The following is a 19382-nucleotide window of genomic DNA, read 5'->3' as shown; positions in this document are numbered from 1 at the left end:
TCTTTTCTGAAATATTCTTCACTTTATGTAAAATTACTTTTTCTTTTTTTCATTCCAGCCTTATTTTTATACTGTTCCAAATTACAAGTATGTGCACTGCCAGCACTATTTCCGTCAGGTTGAGAGGTTACCGTGTCCTTTACAGTTTTACATATAGATCCGTTGAAATCTAGCTATGAAGTGTGCAAAATAATTTCACAGAATAACATTAATAACGAGACTCCTAAGCACAGTGATGCTAGATTTCAGTTTTCTGTAAATACATATTATTATTTTTCTCATTCAGTGCCTGGATAAAACTACCAATTAATTAACATTCTCAGTAACACTATACTAAGGTTTTACCTCTCATGCAATCTATTGAAGGTGTTTTAGAGTATCTGAGAGGTTTCTGTTGCTGTCTACTGTTGCTTTTCCCCCTGCTTGTTTATGTTTTGAGTAAAGTGGAAGTACATTGATCTGAGCAGCAATGTCAACACATTTTCAGATACACTACTGTGTGATGAAATTGATATGTGGAATTTAGCAATACAGACTAAATCAATGTAATTTTAATAATAACAGGTTATATGTTGCTTTGTTTGCATTGATTGTGTTAAATATCTTCTTGATGGGTTTTCCAATGTCTTCACTGTATGTGGCAGTTGAACTCGTAAAGATGTCTGTTTTTTTATGTTCCCAATGCTGCACAAAGATTGTTAGTGATCAGTCACATAGCATATTCTTTTTGCGCAATTGATTTATTTTTATAGTATTTAATGCTTTTACTGGTGAGAAAATTAATTACTTTATTTGATGATGGGGTTTTTTAATTGGGTCATATGTTAGAAGAGTAGAGTTCAGATCAGTGGACTAACGGTAGGTGGAAGTCTACTAAAATCTTAATTTCACTGAAATTGAAACCTGTTCGATTTTAAATAAAATCTTCGCTGGCCAACACGAGCCTGTGTTTTCTACTGTACCTCCTGTTAAGGATGGGGAACGACTCCCGTTTGACATTGTAAGATAGTTTGTAGTAATGTATCGCTCCTATTTTTTTTTTTTGTCTTTGAATTTATCGTTTCAGTCTATGAGAGAATAAGCCATCCAAGTTGTTCCTTTGGTTCCCTTGGCTTTTATTTTTAGCCTAATTCTTATAAGTGATAAAATGAATATATATGTTAAATTGAACAATTTTCTCTTATTTTATGGAGAAGGACCCTCATGCCCCTGCTCTCTCTCTCACACACACACACACACACACACTCTGACACATAGGCCTCTTAAAGTAACACTATGCAACAATTTGACACTTTGAGGTATGGTTTTATAGGCAACTAGTTTTGGTACCATACTCAAGTTCATTTTGATAGCATAGAATTTTAGCCTAATTCTTATAAATGATACAAATGTAAATAATCCCCTCTCTGAATATATATGTTAAATTGTCATGTGAAGGACAAACACCTGTGTCTTCCCCACTAGCCATCCAAGATATGCCCTATGTCGTTTTTTGTAACGGGCTGGAACCCCCTGCAATGGAAGAAAAGCTTTCAAACGTATGACATTGCCAGCTATACTGCCAAAAGACACCAGTTAGTGTGTTGGCAAGCTTCTATTGGTGTCAGGTGGGCTGTTTTTGCATGCCTTAGGTAGTTTGCTAAATAGTTTTGGAACAGAACTCCGTATTGCTGCTTTAAATCAGGTGCTGGAAGCACCAAGACACAGACACCCGTCCAATAAACTCAAATGAGGATCTATTTTAACAGCGTAACATGACTCATGAGTTTATAACATCCTTTGCTTTGAGGGCCTAGCTCTCGTTTATCAGCCCCTACAAGCCAACAAAATCGTTTGTGTGTGTTGAAGGAATGAATGGCCAGGCACTCGTAACTCCGATAACGTTCTCCTCACTGACGCCTTAATGGCGAACGAAGACTTGTGATGGCCCTCTCAGCTCAGGAGAGAGGTGACTGGCAGTATGCGTAGATGAAGGCTTTACAGTTTTTCTCCATTGCTTTGGATCATTTCACGAAACAGAAATTACATTCTCAAAGATCTTAGTGCATTTGGCAAAATAGCCTTTATGGTTCAGCACAGATACAGTAGATCACCTTCAAAATGTCATATCTCACCCAAAACAGTTAACCCAAGCTTCAAAACCTAATCATTTTCTAATATAAATAGTCAGTGCCCCCCAAATGAAAAGTTCCTTCTCGATTACTGTGGCTCATCTCTCGAAATAAAAAGGACATTCTCAAAGCTATAAATACATTTGCCAAAATAAGCTAGATGGTTTAGCAAAAGGTCATATCTCTCCCCAAACCGTGTGGGTGACTACACCATTCTCTGAAATGGCAGTACACATGGTGATGTTACCCCCGTGCTGGCATGGGACATCCACCCTTGCTCCTCTTCCTCTTCTTTCTCCTCCTCTTCCTCGAGCAGGCAGTTGCCATTGGTTGTTTCCCTGGCCTGGTGCATCCATGTTCATAAATTGGTCAAGCTCTAGATATTTGATGGAAGCATTTATACTACTGGATAGGACCTGTCAGCTTACCAAACTTACTGTGTGATTGGTGATCGGATGTGTGAATCTCCCCCTTGGTTAGTAAAATCTAGTTGCACCTGAAAATTAGGCCGATGATACAAGAGATCCATATTACAGTAACTACCATGATGTTTTTCATGGTATTATGTGCCTGAAGGATTTTGACAGTGGAGTGAACTATTGTGCAGGTGATGATGTACACAAGGAAATTATGTCAACATGTTTTGCAGAGAACAACGACTCGACTGAGAATTAACAGTCAGTTTAGACCATCAAGATATATTCAATATATATATTCATATATTCAATTGGTAAATTGGGCTAACTGAAGGCAATTGAACCTAACCATTTTCAAAGATGTGCTAAATCATTTGAAATGTGTGCAAACTGTAGGCAATTGTACTTGACATTTACAATAATGTGCTAATGCAATTGCAATTTGATTAAAGGAAAGAGAAATTCCAATCTGTTGTGAACAAGTGCCCAGTGGTTTGGAGGTTTGCACGTGTTGTTTTGAGAATGTCATTTCTGTTTCGAGAAATGATCCAAAGCAATGGAAAAAAAACTGTAATCACTGCACTTTGTTGAACTCGTATTAAATAAATATAATTAATTATTATTAAATATATATTAAGCTATTTGTACTGTTTTTAGCTAGTTGTACTTTTGTTGTGTTATATTGTATGTTGTCCATTGTTGCACCCACAAGAGCAGCACTCGAGACATTTTCGTTGTATTCGAATAGAATGACAATAAAGGCTTTTCTATTTAAATGTTTCTATTAGTAGTATAAGTATAAGTATAAGAAGCCTAGGAATAACAATACAGGGTATTTCATACATTGTACGTATAAGAAACCTAGTACCTATGTACTGTAATAAGTTGGCAGAAAAGGAAAAGTAGGAGTAACTATACAGGGCATTTCATGCACTGTAAATATTGCCTGGTGATTCACATTTTGCTCTAATATCTTGGTGCAGTAAAGTTGTTAATACACTTACACAAAAACTACATGTTAATGCAGTGGTTGCAGTTAAATGTTAATAATAAAAAAGAAGCTGTTCCACCGATTGTCTTTGACATAGTTTCTACATTAGAACAGTTAAAGATTTTCAAATTAATTTAATGAATCTGTTACATTGGCTTATTTCTTGTGGAGTGCTTGTCCGTTGTACTAATCATTAGGCTAGCTATCCCTTCATGCCAAACAGTAGGCCTTCATAAACAGAGATGGGCATTATTTCAATTACTTGTATTTGAAATACTAGTTAATTTACTTTTGAGTATTTTGTAATTTGTATTTGATAGGGCCGATAAAAAATCAAATGTAATTTGTAACAAAATACTTTAGAGTGGAGTAATTTTGTATTTAAAATACTCAAAATACTTTCTCCAGTGTTTAGGCAGAAGGAGATTTGTTTTCTGTCGGATTGTACCACTAGACCAGGGGTAGGCAATTAAAATCCTAATGGGTCCAGTTTTTAAAAAAATCCTCAAGCTTGGGTCCGGGGGTCTATCACACATTTTTTAACATGTTTGTAGATCGGGCATACTGGGCTTTAAGATCGTTTATTTTTTTGTGCACGCACGGATTTGAGAGGGCTTCTTTAGTTACTACGTATTGACCATCATTAAGAGAAAGAGCATACATCAAATAGTGAGAAACTGGCAGTCAGTGTGTTTTTCATAGTTTAATAGTTCCTTTTCAAGTATGTGCATTAAGAAACCTTGAACAGTACAATTGGCAATACACAGTTATTTCACAAATCAACATTAGGCTACAAAAAAAATCTATATATTTCTATAGCAGTAAAAATATACACATCTCAATATATATATCTATATCTATATCTATACATGTCTATGGTCATAATAGCCTGCACCTGGGCTGTGGTAACTACGTTACGCCACTGAATAGCCCAAACCTGAATGTTCTGCTATACCAAATTGTGAGAAAACTGAAAATTCAGAAAAAGTATTTCCTGTATTTTAAAAATACAAAATACATGTATTGTATTTTGTTACATTTTCTGGCAACAGTATTTTGTATTTTATTTTGATACATTTATTTGAAGGGTATTTTGTATCAAAATACATTTTGATGTATTTTTGCCCATCTCTGTATACAAAGTAGGCTAAACGCATCACCAAAGTAGTTACATGGAACTGTACGCAGTTCATGTTTAATTTGACAGTTGTAGATTGTGCGTATAAATTAAATGAGATTTTATACTCTACCTTTGAAACTAAATGTTGAAATCGCCTGCAACACAGCCTATCACATGCGTTTAAATGGAATCCGAACCAATCGCTTTTTCGGGGAGGGTAAATACAAGGCAGGAAGTGTAAAACTCAGAGGAAAACAGGACACAGTCGAAGAAGTTGCTCAGGATAACCTTACAATTGTAAGTGGTGTAATTTGTTGAACTCTTTCTGTCCCTGAAATGTGTTTAAACTGTAGCAGTCTCATTATCCTAACTTATTTGGCCAAGCTGTCAACTGTTAGCTTGTTAGTTAGCTATGGTGAAATGCATGTCAGTGGAAAAATGTCGAGTCAGAGAGGCTAGCATTACTAGCTAGATGGCTGTGATTGCTGTTGTCTTCTGGTATGCTATAACTTAACCGCCGTTATTTGGCAAACCATTGAAACTCATTATCTTTAACGTTAGTAGATAAACTATCTACGGGATAAGTTAAACACAAATGCTGACATTTTACCCCTTGCTCGTTTTAGACTGTCTGTTCTAAGCTCTAGCTGTTTTAGCTAGCCATCATAGCTTACTTTAGCCACAATTAGCCAAAACTGAGGTACGTTGGCTTGGCTGGAAAAAGGAGGCCATAGTATAACTCATGATTTAAGGGAAATACAAATAATGGACCTCAGCGAACTGTTAACCAATGAACACGCTAACGCTACCTGTTCCGAGGGGTGTGATGTGGTGTTTCAAAAATGGTTCTGCTAGCTAGAAAAGTTATTGACGTTATTCACTCCCTTCTCGCCCATGGGGTCACCATATCGAAGTCCTCCAGCTGTACTTTGGCAAACAGCAGAAAGTATTACTTCAAGTCATTATGGGTTAACGTTACTTATCTGTAGATTGCTTACTTGAAAGCATTTTGACATCTGTATCTTCACTGATGGGCGTGAATAACTGAATAATGCTGTTATGATTGTGACCAGACTTATCACGTGTTAATGACTTAAACTCAAGATATGCCTCCTTATGTTTCTTTCAGTCTTATTAACTCACCACTGCAGTTCATAAAGAGAAAACAATGTCGTCAGGAGCTCTTTTCCCAAGCCTAAGTTCGGGCTCCCGTAGCTCTTCCAGCAAATACCTGGTGGAGTTCAGGGCTGGTAAGATGAGCCTGAAGGCCAGCACAGTGACACCGGACAAGAGAAAGGGAATGGTCTATGTACAGCAAACGGACGACTCGCTCATCCACTTCTGTTGGAAGGACAGAACAAGCGGAAACGTTGAGGATGTGAGTGTCAACACTTTTTCGTGTGCTTCAGCCATAGACATAGGAATACCAGTTCCGATATGGGAATCTGAGAAATCTAAACTTTTGATGTTTTGTTTGTAGGACCTGATCATTTTCCCTGATGACTGTGAGTTTAAGAGGGTGAGCCAGTGCACCACGGGGCGTGTGTTCGTTCTCAAGTTTAAGGCTGGGTCCAAACGTCTATTTTTCTGGATGCAGGTAACGCACATCATTTTTACAGTAACAATTGCATGTATCTGGGACTGTATTTGTACTCAGTACCATAAAACATTTTCGAGAGAGAGAATCGGGTTGAATTACATCAGTCTTGTCATCATAATTTAAATTGCCACATGATAAATTAAGGCATGAAGCAATGTCTTAATCATCTCTGATAGCTCATTATTACAAGTAACACAACACACCTGCCTGTGCATGCTGCTGTCTCCCAATGTCTGTCTTGAAGGAGCCCAAAACAGATAAAGATGAGGAGCACTGCCGCAAGGTGAACGAATTCCTGAACAACCCTCCCATGCCAGGGGCTCTTGGCAGTGGAGGCAGTGGCAGCCATGAGCTGTCTGCTCTGGGAGGTGAGTGTGCTGGAATGCAATAGGCAGATGTTGTCAGTCTGGGGGTAGATAGTGCTGCATAGGCGGTTTGGAGCAGTGGTGTTGCCTGACACTATGAACAGTTAAGTTCTGCTTCAGTGCTGTATTGTTGATCCGGCTCTTGTCTAATGAGGGCACTATTAAGGATATTACAGCATAATATTGCAAATATAATGAAGAGGTGATTTGTATTTCTTTTGCATATAGTGTAGGTTAAATATTTCAGTAGACCCTGAATGATATGTATGCAGGTTAATGAACTTTCATAACCTGTATGTCTTACATCAAGTTGAACCTGCTTTCAGGAGAAGGTGGCTTGCAAAGCCTTCTGGGTAACATGAGCCATAACCAACTCATGCAGCTGATTGGACCAACTGGACTAGGAGGACTTGGTGAGTCATTTTTTGCCATTTGGGTTCAATGGTGAGTCATATTTTACCATTTGGGTTCAAATACAGAGTGATTTACATAACTAATAAAAGGGCTGTCATTGGAAAATGACTCCCTTCAGTTATTGCCAAAGTCACACAGAAAGTATGTTATGTGGATCAGCAATTGTGTGAGCCCTTTGTTGTGGTTTATATCAGGTGGACTAGGTGCTCTAGCAGGACCAGGCCTGGCCAGTCTGTTGGGAAGTGGAGGGACGGGCAGTAGCTCAACCTCAAGGTCAGTCACATCTTCATTAGCCATGATATCCTTACAGTCACTTAATATAACTGTGGTTTATGAAATTGGTAGAGAAGTTTGTGAAACATTAAGCTATGTGTATGCATTACCCTAAGATCAGTCCACATCAAATATATATTCAGCAGTCTTGGGTAAAATATGGTTTAAAATTATATTGTATTTGAGTACCAGGAAATAATCTTAATACGTTTTAATTTAAATGTTTTAATATAGATAAGGTAAGCTATGTTTTAATCCTGAAATGTTAACCCTTCTCCCTCTCCTGCTGCTACATCAGCTCCCGCAGCCAGTCAGCGGCTGCCACCCCGTCCTCTGGCTCTGCTGGGGCCCGGACCAGCTCTGCTCAGGCTGCAACCACGCCCGTCACCCCTGCTGCTAGCGCCCCTGCTGCTGCCGCTGCCTCCCCCACCGTCACCCCCACCACTCCTGCGGCCCAGACACCTGCAACCCCCGCGGGGGTGGCCAGCCCCACCCAACCCATCCAGCTCAGTGACCTGCAGAGCATCCTGGCCACCATGAACGTACCCAACTCTGCTGCCTCAGGTCAAGGAGGTAAGCGGCTCCCATTTTGTCTCGTCTTTCTCTCTGTGATTCCCAACTTCCTGTGAAGGCAACGCTAAAAAAATGCACCTGGTTGGGGATATTAACTTCACCTAATGATAGTGTCCTTGGTTAATGCTCAGCTTTTCTGAAAAAAAGGAGAACAAGGTCACTCAATGATCCTTGGCACTTGTTGGCAAAGCTAAATGAGATATTTTAGGTGACTGTATCACCAGTCGTCTCCTCCATACTTCTTTTAAACCTGTCCTCTTTTTCCTCACTCTGCATTGTTTGTCTGTTCTCCATTTTCCCTCCCTCTCTTGCACTGTTGTTCCTGTAATGCTGTGAACTGTGCCACCTGCAGTGGACCTGGCCACTGTGCTGACTCCAGAGATCATGGCACCCATCTTGTCTAACTCTGAGGTGCAGGAGAGGCTGCTGCCATACCTGCCCTCGGGCGAGTCCTTACCTCAGAGTGCCTCTGAGATCCAGAACACCCTCACCTCCCCACAGTTCCAGCAGGTAACACACACACACACACCACGCCCACACACACGTCACTAGTTTCACTTTCATATGGATTAATTTGAAGTGTCTTCAGAAATAATGTGAATGTTGTTGTAAAGCAGTTTGTCCTCCCTCTCTAGGCCATGAGTATGTTCAGCAGCGCACTGGCATCAGGGCAGCTTGGGCCTCTAATGAACCAGTTTGGCTTGCCCAGTGGAGCGGTAGATGCGGCCAACAAAGGGGGTAAGCTCAACACACCTTCAGATACATTATTTGATGTGTATATATTTTGACAGTATATAAGCATATCAGTGGCTGAGTAGTTAAGAGTATATTTCTGCCCGTCTATAGATGTTGAAGCTTTTGCCAAAGCCATGGAGGGAGCAGACAGTAAGACGGAAGGGTCTGGAGATAAGAAGGAAGACGATGAGGACATGAGTCTGGATTAGAGAGCTCTTTACTGACTTACATGCAGTTTGCTGTGTGTCTCACACTTTGTTGATGCCTTGCAGGAAATAAGATGTCTGGAATGTCTGTTTACCTTTCTTTGTTTTGTAACACTGAGCTAAACTGCTACCATTTTTTTTTTGTTTACTTGGCTTACAGTAAAAGTATTTTTGGTGTCATTAATGTGTTTTGTTGCCTTTATTCTGATCTAAACTTTTCTGTTATCTTAACATTCAGTTATATTACATGACATTGCAAGGCCTATAAACTATGCATTTTTAAACAGCCAAACAATACAAGGTTTTATCAAAGAACTGTTTATTAAAACCATTAAAAATACAACTATAACATTTTAGGGGATCCGATTAAAAAAAAAAAAAAAAGTGAAATTAGATATGTAATACAATTAGGCCAAACTCAAACGGGTCATGGGAAAGGCAATCTACAACAACCTTTGAAACACTAAAGTTCACTGGTATTTCCAGTCATTACTTTCTCAGTGGTATTTTAAAAGGGCCTTCATGTAGTCAGGAATTCTAGGTTCCATCTTCGTGTTGGGTTGGAATTCTCCGTTTGAAAAAAACAATAAGTAATATTTTTCATAGCCTATGAGTCAGCCATGCCAGTGTCTGCATGATCTGTGTACACCCAGTGTACATGGGGCACTGAATACACTCACTCAAGTGATTTGATGTTTGAAACCCAACATCAATCGTGCCCCTCAACATGGCCGCGAGCTGACTTGCGTGATGGTGCTTGAATTTAAAAATACTAAGCCAATAGATATGTGAATGAAGTCTTGCCCAGGGTATAAATTGTTCCCATTATGATTACAAATTGTGCAGTTATCTAAAATACATAAACACATGATAATGAAGTGCCAGATTCAAAGCTTGGTGTGTCGGATGAGTGTCAGATGAGGAAGTGGTCCTCCCTTTAGGCTTAAAGTACTAGCACATTTTAAACAGATGGTCTCTCATACTCCTTAGCACTTACAGTGCTGGTATATTAAACAAAAAAGATGCCGAAAAAATATACATTTGTATAAAACAAAAAAATATAAATATCTGTTTAAATTAACTAATCTCATAAGTAAGCCCACCACCCATGATTGAGGAGTTGGACACTAGCTGTGCCAGATGGAGGTGTACAGTAGGGACTGGGACTGGGACAGTGCCTGGGGGTCTACATGGCTGGACAGCCCTGGGTGGCCACGGCTCCGGACACAGACATGGGCTTGGACAGCATGGTGGCTCTGTGGTTCAGCACAACTTGTCTCACACAGCCATGGAATGAGGGGAGAGAGGCAGGGATGCCAGGAATTTTGGCCGCATCTGTGGGGGATAAAAAACTTGTTTAGACAAAAGACAGTGGGCTTCGAGGATTTATGAAGCTTCTTCAGAGGATTCCTAAAGCATGACTCTCAAGGAAATATTCTGTGTTATCAATACCAAGGTATCAAAGTGGGATTATGTGGAGAACACCATTCTCATAACATTACCAAATATGAAAAAAAGCAATAATGCTCTGTTTCTGTAGTAGCATGACGTGTTCTAATTAATAAAAGAATCCAGATCCTTACCAGGAGCACTGCCAAGGTACACTTTATTTTTGCCCCCATTTGTCCGCTTCTGTTTGGGTCCAACACCATGTTGACTGGCAGTGTCCACATGGAGCTGGATCACGTTACTCTTCTTCACAACTAACACACAAACAAGACAGGTCAGTTGAAAGGGCACAATTTTTCAAGTTACTTGGAAACTATAAAGTATTGCCCTAATAATATTACCCTAGTTTACGATACACATGGAGACAGTGGGACACAATGCTAAACATAATCACAACATGTTCACAGAATCACAGAATGTTTCTTACTCATAATACTGTGCCACCTGCCATCACACAGTAACTCCTCCGGAGTGAGAGACACAGAGAAATCACCATTACCGCTGTTCATCACCACTGATACCTGGAGGAAAAGGCAACACTTCAGTCTCGTATTCTCTGTTTTACACAAATCATCAGTGGTGATATGGGAGAAGCAAAAGGCACCCTGGTGTGTGTGTGTGTGTGTGTGTGTGTGTGTGTGTGTGTGTGTGTGTGTGTGTGTGCATGCGCATGCATTGGCATGAGGTAACGGTTGGGGGAGAGAATGACGAGTCAGACGGCATGCCAGAGATGCAGGAGCCTGTGTTGTGTGTACCTCTCCCTGGTGCAGGAACAGACTGAGCTGCTGGCCCTTGTAACCCCCTGCGTGGAGCAGGAGCCCAGAGTCGGACACAGGCCGGATGTCCAGCTGGATCTCCAGGTCACGACTCAACACCAGCGACTCATCTATGCATGCAGACAGAATTCATCACTTATTGGTGCTTATAACATGACTGAAAGAATAAACATGCGTTATACAGTGAATAATACATGATACAGTCACAGAAGTCTATTCGAATTCTATTGGAAATACTGCAAATGCTGTTCCTGAGCTCCTTATGAACCGATTGAACAGACTGCTGTACATTCTGAGGGGGAGACGCCTGGAGGTGAGCTGGGGAGGCTGACCTATGAGCAGGTGTCCTCCCTCGCTGGAGAAGTAGACGCCTGGCTGGAGGGGCTCCTGGTAGCAGGGCACCACCCCCACGCTCTCGGCTGGGCTGTCCAGGGCCTGTTCATTCACCCTCAGCTCCTTCACGCAGCCCACGAAACCTGCAGGCCCGGGGAACTACAGAGGGAAAGGAAGGGAATATATTATCAGTGGAAAAAACACCAAACCATACAAATGTCTGTATGACCACTTTGTTTTCGGTTTGCTATGAATTTCTGGTATTTATACGTGGATAATACACGCCACATGCTGTAAAGACATATCAAACTTGAAATCCACAACATTAATGAGTATTAGGACATTGAATGATTCCATATGTTACTAGGGCATTAGTGTTGATTAAGTGGTGGACATTAAAGTATCGACTGTTTACCGAGGGTGCAGGAGCCAGGTCTGCGGGGAGACCTCCGATGTGAAGAGGGGGCTTGATGGAGCTCCTCTCCCCTCCTGACACCTTCTTGCTGTGGGTGTCAATGCCATCTACTATCAGGCGAACCTGGTCTCCCTCCTTTTTCACGACGAGCTGGAACACAAAACATACTCATATGTCCAATGCTAACACACAGTCGAACACGGCTAGCCGATGACTTAGGTGCGTTACATGTGACAAGCTGTATGCAGAAATTAACTCTACATGTCATAAGTAACACACCTGGTTGTGTGCCCTACTATCCTTGACATCAAATGAGATGCTTTTCCTCCGAGACATAATCTATGCTCTTAACTTCACCACAAACCAGGTTAGAACCTCCACCCCCCCCAGAGGGTGATGCTGAGCGGCTCACCTCGTGCCACAGACCGTCGTTGTACTTCTTGCTGCTGGTCATGCTGATCTTCCTTTTGCCCGCGAGGAAGTGGAGCTGAAGACGGCCCTCGCTGACGGACAAGGCCACGGTGGCGTCTCCCTTCTCTCCTCCGGCGTAGAGGATCAGGCCGTCGGAGGAGTTCAAGCGCACCCCCATGGATATGTGAGATCTGTGGAATCCATTTGAAGTGAGTCTGCTGTGCCGGAGACAAGCTAGGGTTGGCAAAGATAGATTCTCCATTTCCGGGAGAGCTTTGCTTCCACTACCCTAGTACATTTCAAATGAAAACGCTCCCTGCAAATTGAGGTCTGCTTAAATGCCACGTGGTCATGTTTGTCAATGTAATGCTGCAGTTAAACAAGGTCCAAACAATTCACAAACAGTTCTGCTATTGATTCTTGACGTTGGTTACCACGTTGAAGTGTCTATGTAACAGTAACAGTATAACATGTAATTTGAAAGATACTTGAAAATGTCTAGAGAAGGAACTAAAGGCTTGTGTTAAGAGGGAGGCTGGAGGGCCTTGTGGTGGTGTTTGGCGTTGACTTACGGCCTGCCCAAGGTTGCGGGAAGAGAGTTGTATCGACGGCGGCTGTGAGAGGAACCGCTGAAGTGCAGGGCTTTGGGTTCTTGAGCGAACTGCTCTGGCTGGCACGACTCACGAGCAGTGTGACCATTAGACCCGCCCGTCGGCTTCTTGTGTTTGCCCTAAATCCCCCCCACACACACACACACACACACACACACAGACACACAGACACACACACACACACACACACACACACACACACACACACACACACACACATACACACACACACATTAGCAGAGCGAGAATACAAATAAGACATGCCTCTTGACATCTGTGATTCATTTGATTACTAAGTAACATGGTCACAAGGCTATACGGAACGCAGGGCCAAGGCATCAATAATGTACCTTCTGGTTCTTGTGGCGAGGTGGAGAGGCCAGGATCTGTTGGGGTTTCGAGGCTGCTGGGCAGTCCAGAGGGACGTTGACATTCTCCGTGGCTCGGATCAAATCCAGCACCATCTGCGTTGGAGCGGTCCTGTCGAGAGGGGAGAGGACACAACTCAGTGTGTCAATCCATGTCATGAACTATGTGTTCAACATAGAGACCCTTTTTCTTATGTTCAAACAATCCACACTGTCCTCAGTCCAGTCACCACAGTTCTCCTGCACTTAGTACCACCCCGGTCACTCGCTCCATCCGCTTCATCCCCATCACTCACTGCCCATCGTTGGCTCACCTCTTGACGAAGATGTTGCTGAGGCAGCCAGTGAGGTTGGCCATGCCATCTTTGCTGTCGGTGCCACCTAGGTAGAGAGTGCCCACGTCCTGTGCCTTACGATTGCCTTTGTCTGCCAAAGCCTCCTTTTCCAGATCGTCATCCAAATAGACACGGATCCTACAGTTGCAATAACCATCAGCTCAGTACAGTGTAACGTATAACAACAATTACTCATACACTCACACAGATGATCTTCTAGCCTGTGTACAGTCGTGCTAAGGCTCACTCGCTACCTATACAGGCACTTATTTACAAGCTCAGCTTGAATTTAAGCTTGTGTGAACATATATTTCCAAACTCTACAGCAAAATCAGCATGTCTTGTTGAAGATGGTCAACACATGCTTTCGATACTATCGCAACACTACAGTACATTCTGAATGTGTATGAAAGGTAAGTGTTTGTATGGGGGTAAGTGACAAACAGACTTTACCCATTGCTGTTGCTGTATAAAGCCACATAGTGGCTGTTGTCATCGTTGTAAGTCTTCTGACTCTTTACTTGACTGTTTCCAGCCCTCACCACCACGTGGCCCTTTTCCAGGAACATCTGGCACACTCCATCCTGTTCAACACACACACACATACACATACACACACACACACACACACACACACACACACACACACACACACACACACACACACACACACAAATAAACCACCCATTATTATGGGAGCAAATGTTTATACACTTCTACACAAAGAATTATACACTTTGTTCAGTTGACAAGTAACCGCATATCCAAACACAAGCCTGGTATCACATTGAGGGCCGTGAAACTAAAGCCCTTCTAAAGAGTGCATGACTTTAGTGATGCCCAGGCACCACAGAGCTGTACAGCTGCTTAGGTGAAGGGTCAAGGGTGAAGGGTCATACCGAAGCCTGGTGGTAGAACATGAGCCCCTCCTTCTGCTCGGTGCGGAAACCCACTCCAGCGTAGAAGTTGTCCTTGAGGGCCGGGGCCTGGTCCAGCTTCATGTTGAGGTAACTCTGGCCTGTGAAGTGGGCCTCGCGCACAACCTGGGAGAGGGTAAAGAGAGAGGAGTGAGAGGGAGAGGGAAAGAGGGAGAGGAGAGAGGGAGAGGAGAGAGGAGAGAGGGAGAGGAGAGAGAGAGAGGAGAGAGAGGGAGAGGAGAGAGGGAGAGGAGAGAGAGAGGAGAGATGGAGAGGAGAGGGAGAGAGGGAGAGGAAGAGGAGAGAGGGAAAGGAAAGAGAGAGGAGAGATGGAGAGGAGAGAGAGAGAGGAGAGAGAACGGAAAGAGAAGAGAGGGACAGGAGAGAGAGGAGGGAGAGGAGAGAGAGAGGGAGAGAAAGAGAAAGGAGAGAGAGAGAGGGAGAGGAGAGAGGGTGACAGGTGAGGGGGGGAGAGACGGGGTTAATAAATGCAACCAACAGTAAAAAGGGAGCTATCCACACAAACAAGGCCTGTGGCTTTTACGGCCAAGACTGGGGAGTGTCTGTTCTCACCAGCAGGTCGTCGGGGCAGCCGTAGCTCAGGCCGGTGCTGTTCATTCTCTTCAGGTCCACGTGGGAGTTCATGGCCTTTATGCCCCTGAGGCAGCCTTTGATGGAGCCTCCCCTAGGGAACATAGCCTTTAGGCTGCAAACACACACAAACAGACACAGACACAGACAGACAGACACACACACACACACACACACACACACACACACACACACACACACACACACACAGACACACACAGACACACATAGCCACACACACAAACAAACAAACAGTGAAAAACGTTTTCTTTTTCTACCAAGCCACAAGAACAAAATAAAAAAAGAATGGAACACTTGCTAGTGAAGCTACGCCATGTTGTGTTTGATGTGAACTGAGCTCCGTGTCATGGTGCGTCTCCCAGGCCCCCTCGCTCACCTCTCTGGTATGCTGCTTTCAGGAGCCCCTCCCAGGTAGTAGGACCCATAGAACCTAGGGAGATCGGTGGGGACCAGGACGTTGTACACGTTGGTTCTCTCGCACCTCACCACCACGCGCTTGCTTTTCTGAATGATGATCACCTCAATCTGGTGGCACGGAGGAAACACAAGAGCGTGCAACAGGGAGGAGGCATTAGGGAGTCTGTTGACAGCATCTGTAAACTAGACTAGGACTAGGAGGTCACGGTTAAACCCAGAGGGAGACCAATAGCCCCTTGAGATGAGACAGTGTGAGGAACAATGTCATGTTGTCATGTCCAGAGTGAGCAGAAGTCAAGTGCTTGTGTACGCCACTCACAGGTTTGGGTTTGGCGTCGCTGACTCTCTGGACTTTGAGGGCAGTTGCCATCTCTAGCGTACCGCTGAAATCAAAGTAGAGCTCCAGGATGCCGTCACGCACTGCCAGACACAGGAACTTTCCCTGACAGAGAGAGAGAGAGAGAGAGAGAGAGAGAGAGAGAGAGAGTGTGTGAGAGAGAGAGAGAGAGAGAGAGAGAGAGAACAAAAAGAATGGAAGCATGGATGAATGGAATGTAAGTCATTGGCATCTGATCCATGTATACAATTTCTTTCTTTTCTTTCTACACTCCTTACACATGTACTCAAGGATGCTTTATCCAGCTCAGGAGCTTTGCCCACACCTTTGGGACTGCAACAAAGAAGCTCCATCAATGCTTGACCACTGACTTGGTTGATAGGGTGTGGAATTTACTAATATGTATGTCGGACAAAAGCATTTGTGCAACCCTCACCTCAGAATGAGGTGCAGGACCCTGCGAGAATCAAAAACATTCTGACCGACGGCACCAGTGAAAAGGGCTCATAGGCCTACCTGAAGTTCACACCCCTACACAAATATGGAAGACTCAGTGTTCTTAACAGGAAGCAGGAAATGCTAAGGCCTCCTGAAGGACTGAGTGTGTTAGTCTGGAGTTGCCTGAGGCTGCAGGGGCGAGGGGGTGATGGACCGCTTACCTCGTTCTGCAGCAGCAGCAGGATGCCGTTGTGAGAGATGAGCTTGACTTCCTGTTCGAAACGTTGCATTGAGCTGTCTGGCTTGAAGGTGACCTCGGCGTATCCACTGCCATCAAAGTACGCCGCGTCGGACACCCACGGCTGGATCAGTGTAGGCTTTCCTCTGTTTCGGTGCAGAATAACCGAAGGTCACTACATTATTAAATCAATCCATTTTACACACATGAGCACACACATGCTCATGCACACACACCACTTGCACACATTACCTTGTATTCTCCTTTTACATCAATTCTAAAGCAAAACAAGCCTGTATCTATTTGACATCTTTAACGCCAGTGCCTTTTGTGACGAAGGTTTCACTAAGGCGCACCGCAAGTTAACACGCGCCTTACCTAGCACAGGGTTTGACCTCAGTGGTGTTGAGCTGGAAGGACTGCTCAAAGTTGTACAGACTGAGCACCTCCTCGTTAAGGGTCTCCAGCTCGATGCAGCCCTTAAAGTTGGGCAGCTCCAGCTGGGGAGGGGGCTGGAACAGAAAAGACACACACCAGCCGTTAACCGGAACCGTTAATCAAAATCACATTTACTATACCAAAATAAAAAAATACACAGAGGCACATGCACACACACACACACACACACATACACACACACACACTACCTTGAAGGTTTCAGGGTAACCTCCCACGTAGAAGACGGTGTCCGCGGTCATCAGGTTGAGCAGGCCGCTGTCTCCTTTGGCCTCCATATTCTGTTTCACCACTCGCCTCTCCTTCTCATCGAATGACATGGCCATCTGTCCGTACTGCAAGATCCTATGGACACACACACACACACACACACACAATGAGGAAAGTATTGAGGACCAGGAGCATTCAGAAAATACTGAAGACATTTCAAAATGACTGTACACGGCAAGTAACTATGGTCATATTGTAACGGTGTTAATTATCGGACGGCGTGTTATCGGCAAGCGTTGGCGTTGCCATGTGAATCCATTATTAAACTGAATTTATAGATTGTTAATCCATTATTAAACTTAGCATTTTGATTGTTTAACAGAATGGCCGATGTTTGACACTGTCCGATAACTGACATAGCTACGCTAGTGGGCTTGGTGCTTGATGGAGGTTCTGTGGAGCATGTGCCTCACCTCTCTAAATTAATGCTGTTGAAGCTCCCGTCTGACATGACGTCCTCCTGAGTGGTCACCTCAGCCGTGTCTCCCCCCACGTTGAAGAGCCAGCGCAGCCTCTTGCCCTCCAGTGTCATGCCTAAGAACTCCTTACTGGACTGCACATTCAGAGACCAGTACAGAGGCAAGAGGGTGTGAGGGCCCGTGCACACATATACACACACACACACCCACACATGCACACAAGCACACACACACACACCCACACACACATACAAGCACACACACACACATACATGCACACACACACACACACACACACATAAACACATAAGTACACACGCACACACGCGCACATACACACACACACACACACACACACACACACACACACTGAAAATCACTCCAGTTCCCTACAATTGTATACAGTTACAGAGGATTACCCTACACACATGCGATATCATATTTCTAATGAAGTTCAAACAACCCAGCTCCCCTTGTGGTGCTTACGTTCTTGTTGCCCAGGTAAAAGACGAACTGGCGGTTGTTGTCTTGCCGGCGCTTGCGGCTGGTCTCGGGCAAGGTGATGTGGAACTTGAGGGAGGTGTAGGCCGCCAGGTCCGCCAGGTTGCTGGGGGTGCGTACCTGAACGCCGGCCGTGCCGTTAAACTTCATGGGCACACTCACCTGAGGAGGGAACAACATACCTGAGTTAAACACATCGTATGCTTCTATTGTGAAGGAGAATGTGTCGCAGTATTTGATTGGCTATTGAGCTCAAATATCAACAACTTTTCGCTAGGATCGAGGATTGCACCTATAAAGCGTACAGTTTCCAAGATTTGATTAGTGGCCATATAAATTCATAAGCGACTGCAATTGCACCTAATTCTCTGTGTTTATATCTTTCATGACTGGAGAGGCAGTGGGCTGGTAACGGGGTTTGCGAGTGGTTCTGGTGTTGTGGACTGGTACCTTGCTGGCAGCCTTGCGGGCTTGGGCGATGAGCTGGCGGATGCGCAGGATGTTCTCAGAGATGTTGGGCATCTGGACCGAGTCTAGACGGTCCAGTTTCTTCAAGAGCAGAGGGATGGTCTCTCCAAGAGCACTCACTGTGAGTAGCAACATAGTGGGACAATTAGTGGTACACCCACACACACACACACACACACACACACACACACACACACACACACACACACTGAAACATGACAAAATCATCTGCTCATGCAACTACACCATAGAATTACCAAGATTCATGCAAAGAGATTGAGAAACTAAATACATTTAATGAGTGTGGTAAACTTCAAGGAGACATTAGTAAAACTTAGAGTCCACAGTTTAAAGCCATTTGATTGTGTTTCCCAAAAACTCACACACACACACGAAACACACACACACAGATGAAACTCACTAGACTGGTTGGCCTCCATCAGGGCGTTGTTAATGTCATCAGTGGTGGTGTTGGAGTCTCCGTACTGGTCCTGCCACTTCTGCAGCTGCTCCTTGATGGGCCCCAGCGTGTCCACCACCTGGGCGATGGTGTTGTTGGCCTGCTCTGCTGCACTCTTAGCTGCAGTTATGGTGTCTGCGGTGTCATCTGGAACAGCCACAACAAACAGCAAATGTGTATTGAGGATTCTCTCTTTTCTGTCCATCCATATAGGTGTATGAGTGCGCGTTTGGGTGATTGTCTGTGTATGTGTGTGTGTGTGTGTGTGTGTGTGTGTGTGTGTGTGTGTGTGTGTGTGTGTGTGTGTGTGTGTGTGTGTGTGTGTGTGTGTGTGTGTGTTTTGCCAG

General features: G+C 43.9%; 2 protein-coding genes across 3 annotated transcripts in view; one reads left to right on the top strand and one right to left on the bottom strand.

Moving 5' to 3' along the window:
- Window positions 1-4830: 4830 nt before the first annotated feature.
- Window positions 4831-8984, top strand: adrm1 (ADRM1 26S proteasome ubiquitin receptor). 2 transcript variants are annotated; one of them, XM_080853389.1, is made up of 10 exons: window positions 4831-4935; window positions 5768-6016; window positions 6119-6235; window positions 6483-6606; window positions 6933-7016; window positions 7212-7290; window positions 7589-7863; window positions 8216-8373; window positions 8499-8601; window positions 8710-8984. In XM_080853389.1, exons 2-10 carry the CDS (start codon window positions 5807-5809, stop codon window positions 8805-8807), a joined length of 1248 nt encoding a protein of 415 aa, XP_080709515.1. In that variant the 5' UTR covers window positions 4831-4935; window positions 5768-5806; the 3' UTR covers window positions 8808-8984. The 2 variants fall into 2 exon arrangements, with proteins under 2 accessions (XP_080709515.1, XP_080709514.1); XM_080853388.1 differs by having other exon boundaries at window positions 6930-7016.
- Window positions 8985-9182: 198 nt separating this feature from the next.
- lama5 (laminin, alpha 5) overlaps window positions 9183-19382 on the bottom strand; it is a gene marked incomplete at its 5' end in the record, with an annotated part of 67207 nt that continues 57007 nt past the window's right edge. The window contains 22 exons of the mRNA XM_080853934.1: window positions 9183-10139; window positions 10388-10507; window positions 10681-10774; window positions 11009-11139; window positions 11362-11521; window positions 11778-11927; window positions 12190-12379; window positions 12761-12918; window positions 13150-13279; window positions 13482-13640; window positions 13956-14086; window positions 14402-14545; window positions 14993-15125; window positions 15408-15556; window positions 15768-15890; window positions 16445-16607; window positions 16840-16973; window positions 17109-17262; window positions 17601-17740; window positions 18093-18269; window positions 18558-18694; window positions 18997-19182. Coding sequence (XP_080710060.1) covers window positions 9991-10139; window positions 10388-10507; window positions 10681-10774; window positions 11009-11139; window positions 11362-11521; window positions 11778-11927; window positions 12190-12379; window positions 12761-12918; window positions 13150-13279; window positions 13482-13640; window positions 13956-14086; window positions 14402-14545; window positions 14993-15125; window positions 15408-15556; window positions 15768-15890; window positions 16445-16607; window positions 16840-16973; window positions 17109-17262; window positions 17601-17740; window positions 18093-18269; window positions 18558-18694; window positions 18997-19182 — 3212 coding nt within the window. The 3' untranslated portion in view covers window positions 9183-9990. The remainder of the gene's footprint in view (window positions 10140-10387; window positions 10508-10680; window positions 10775-11008; window positions 11140-11361; window positions 11522-11777; window positions 11928-12189; window positions 12380-12760; window positions 12919-13149; window positions 13280-13481; window positions 13641-13955; window positions 14087-14401; window positions 14546-14992; window positions 15126-15407; window positions 15557-15767; window positions 15891-16444; window positions 16608-16839; window positions 16974-17108; window positions 17263-17600; window positions 17741-18092; window positions 18270-18557; window positions 18695-18996; window positions 19183-19382) is intronic.

This window comes from Sprattus sprattus (genome assembly GCF_963457725.1).
Source record: "Sprattus sprattus genome assembly, chromosome: 16".
Classification (NCBI taxonomy): domain Eukaryota; kingdom Metazoa; phylum Chordata; class Actinopteri; order Clupeiformes; family Clupeidae; genus Sprattus; species Sprattus sprattus.
Note: the sequence above shows the minus strand (reverse complement) of the source record. Positions and strands in the feature narration are given on the sequence as shown.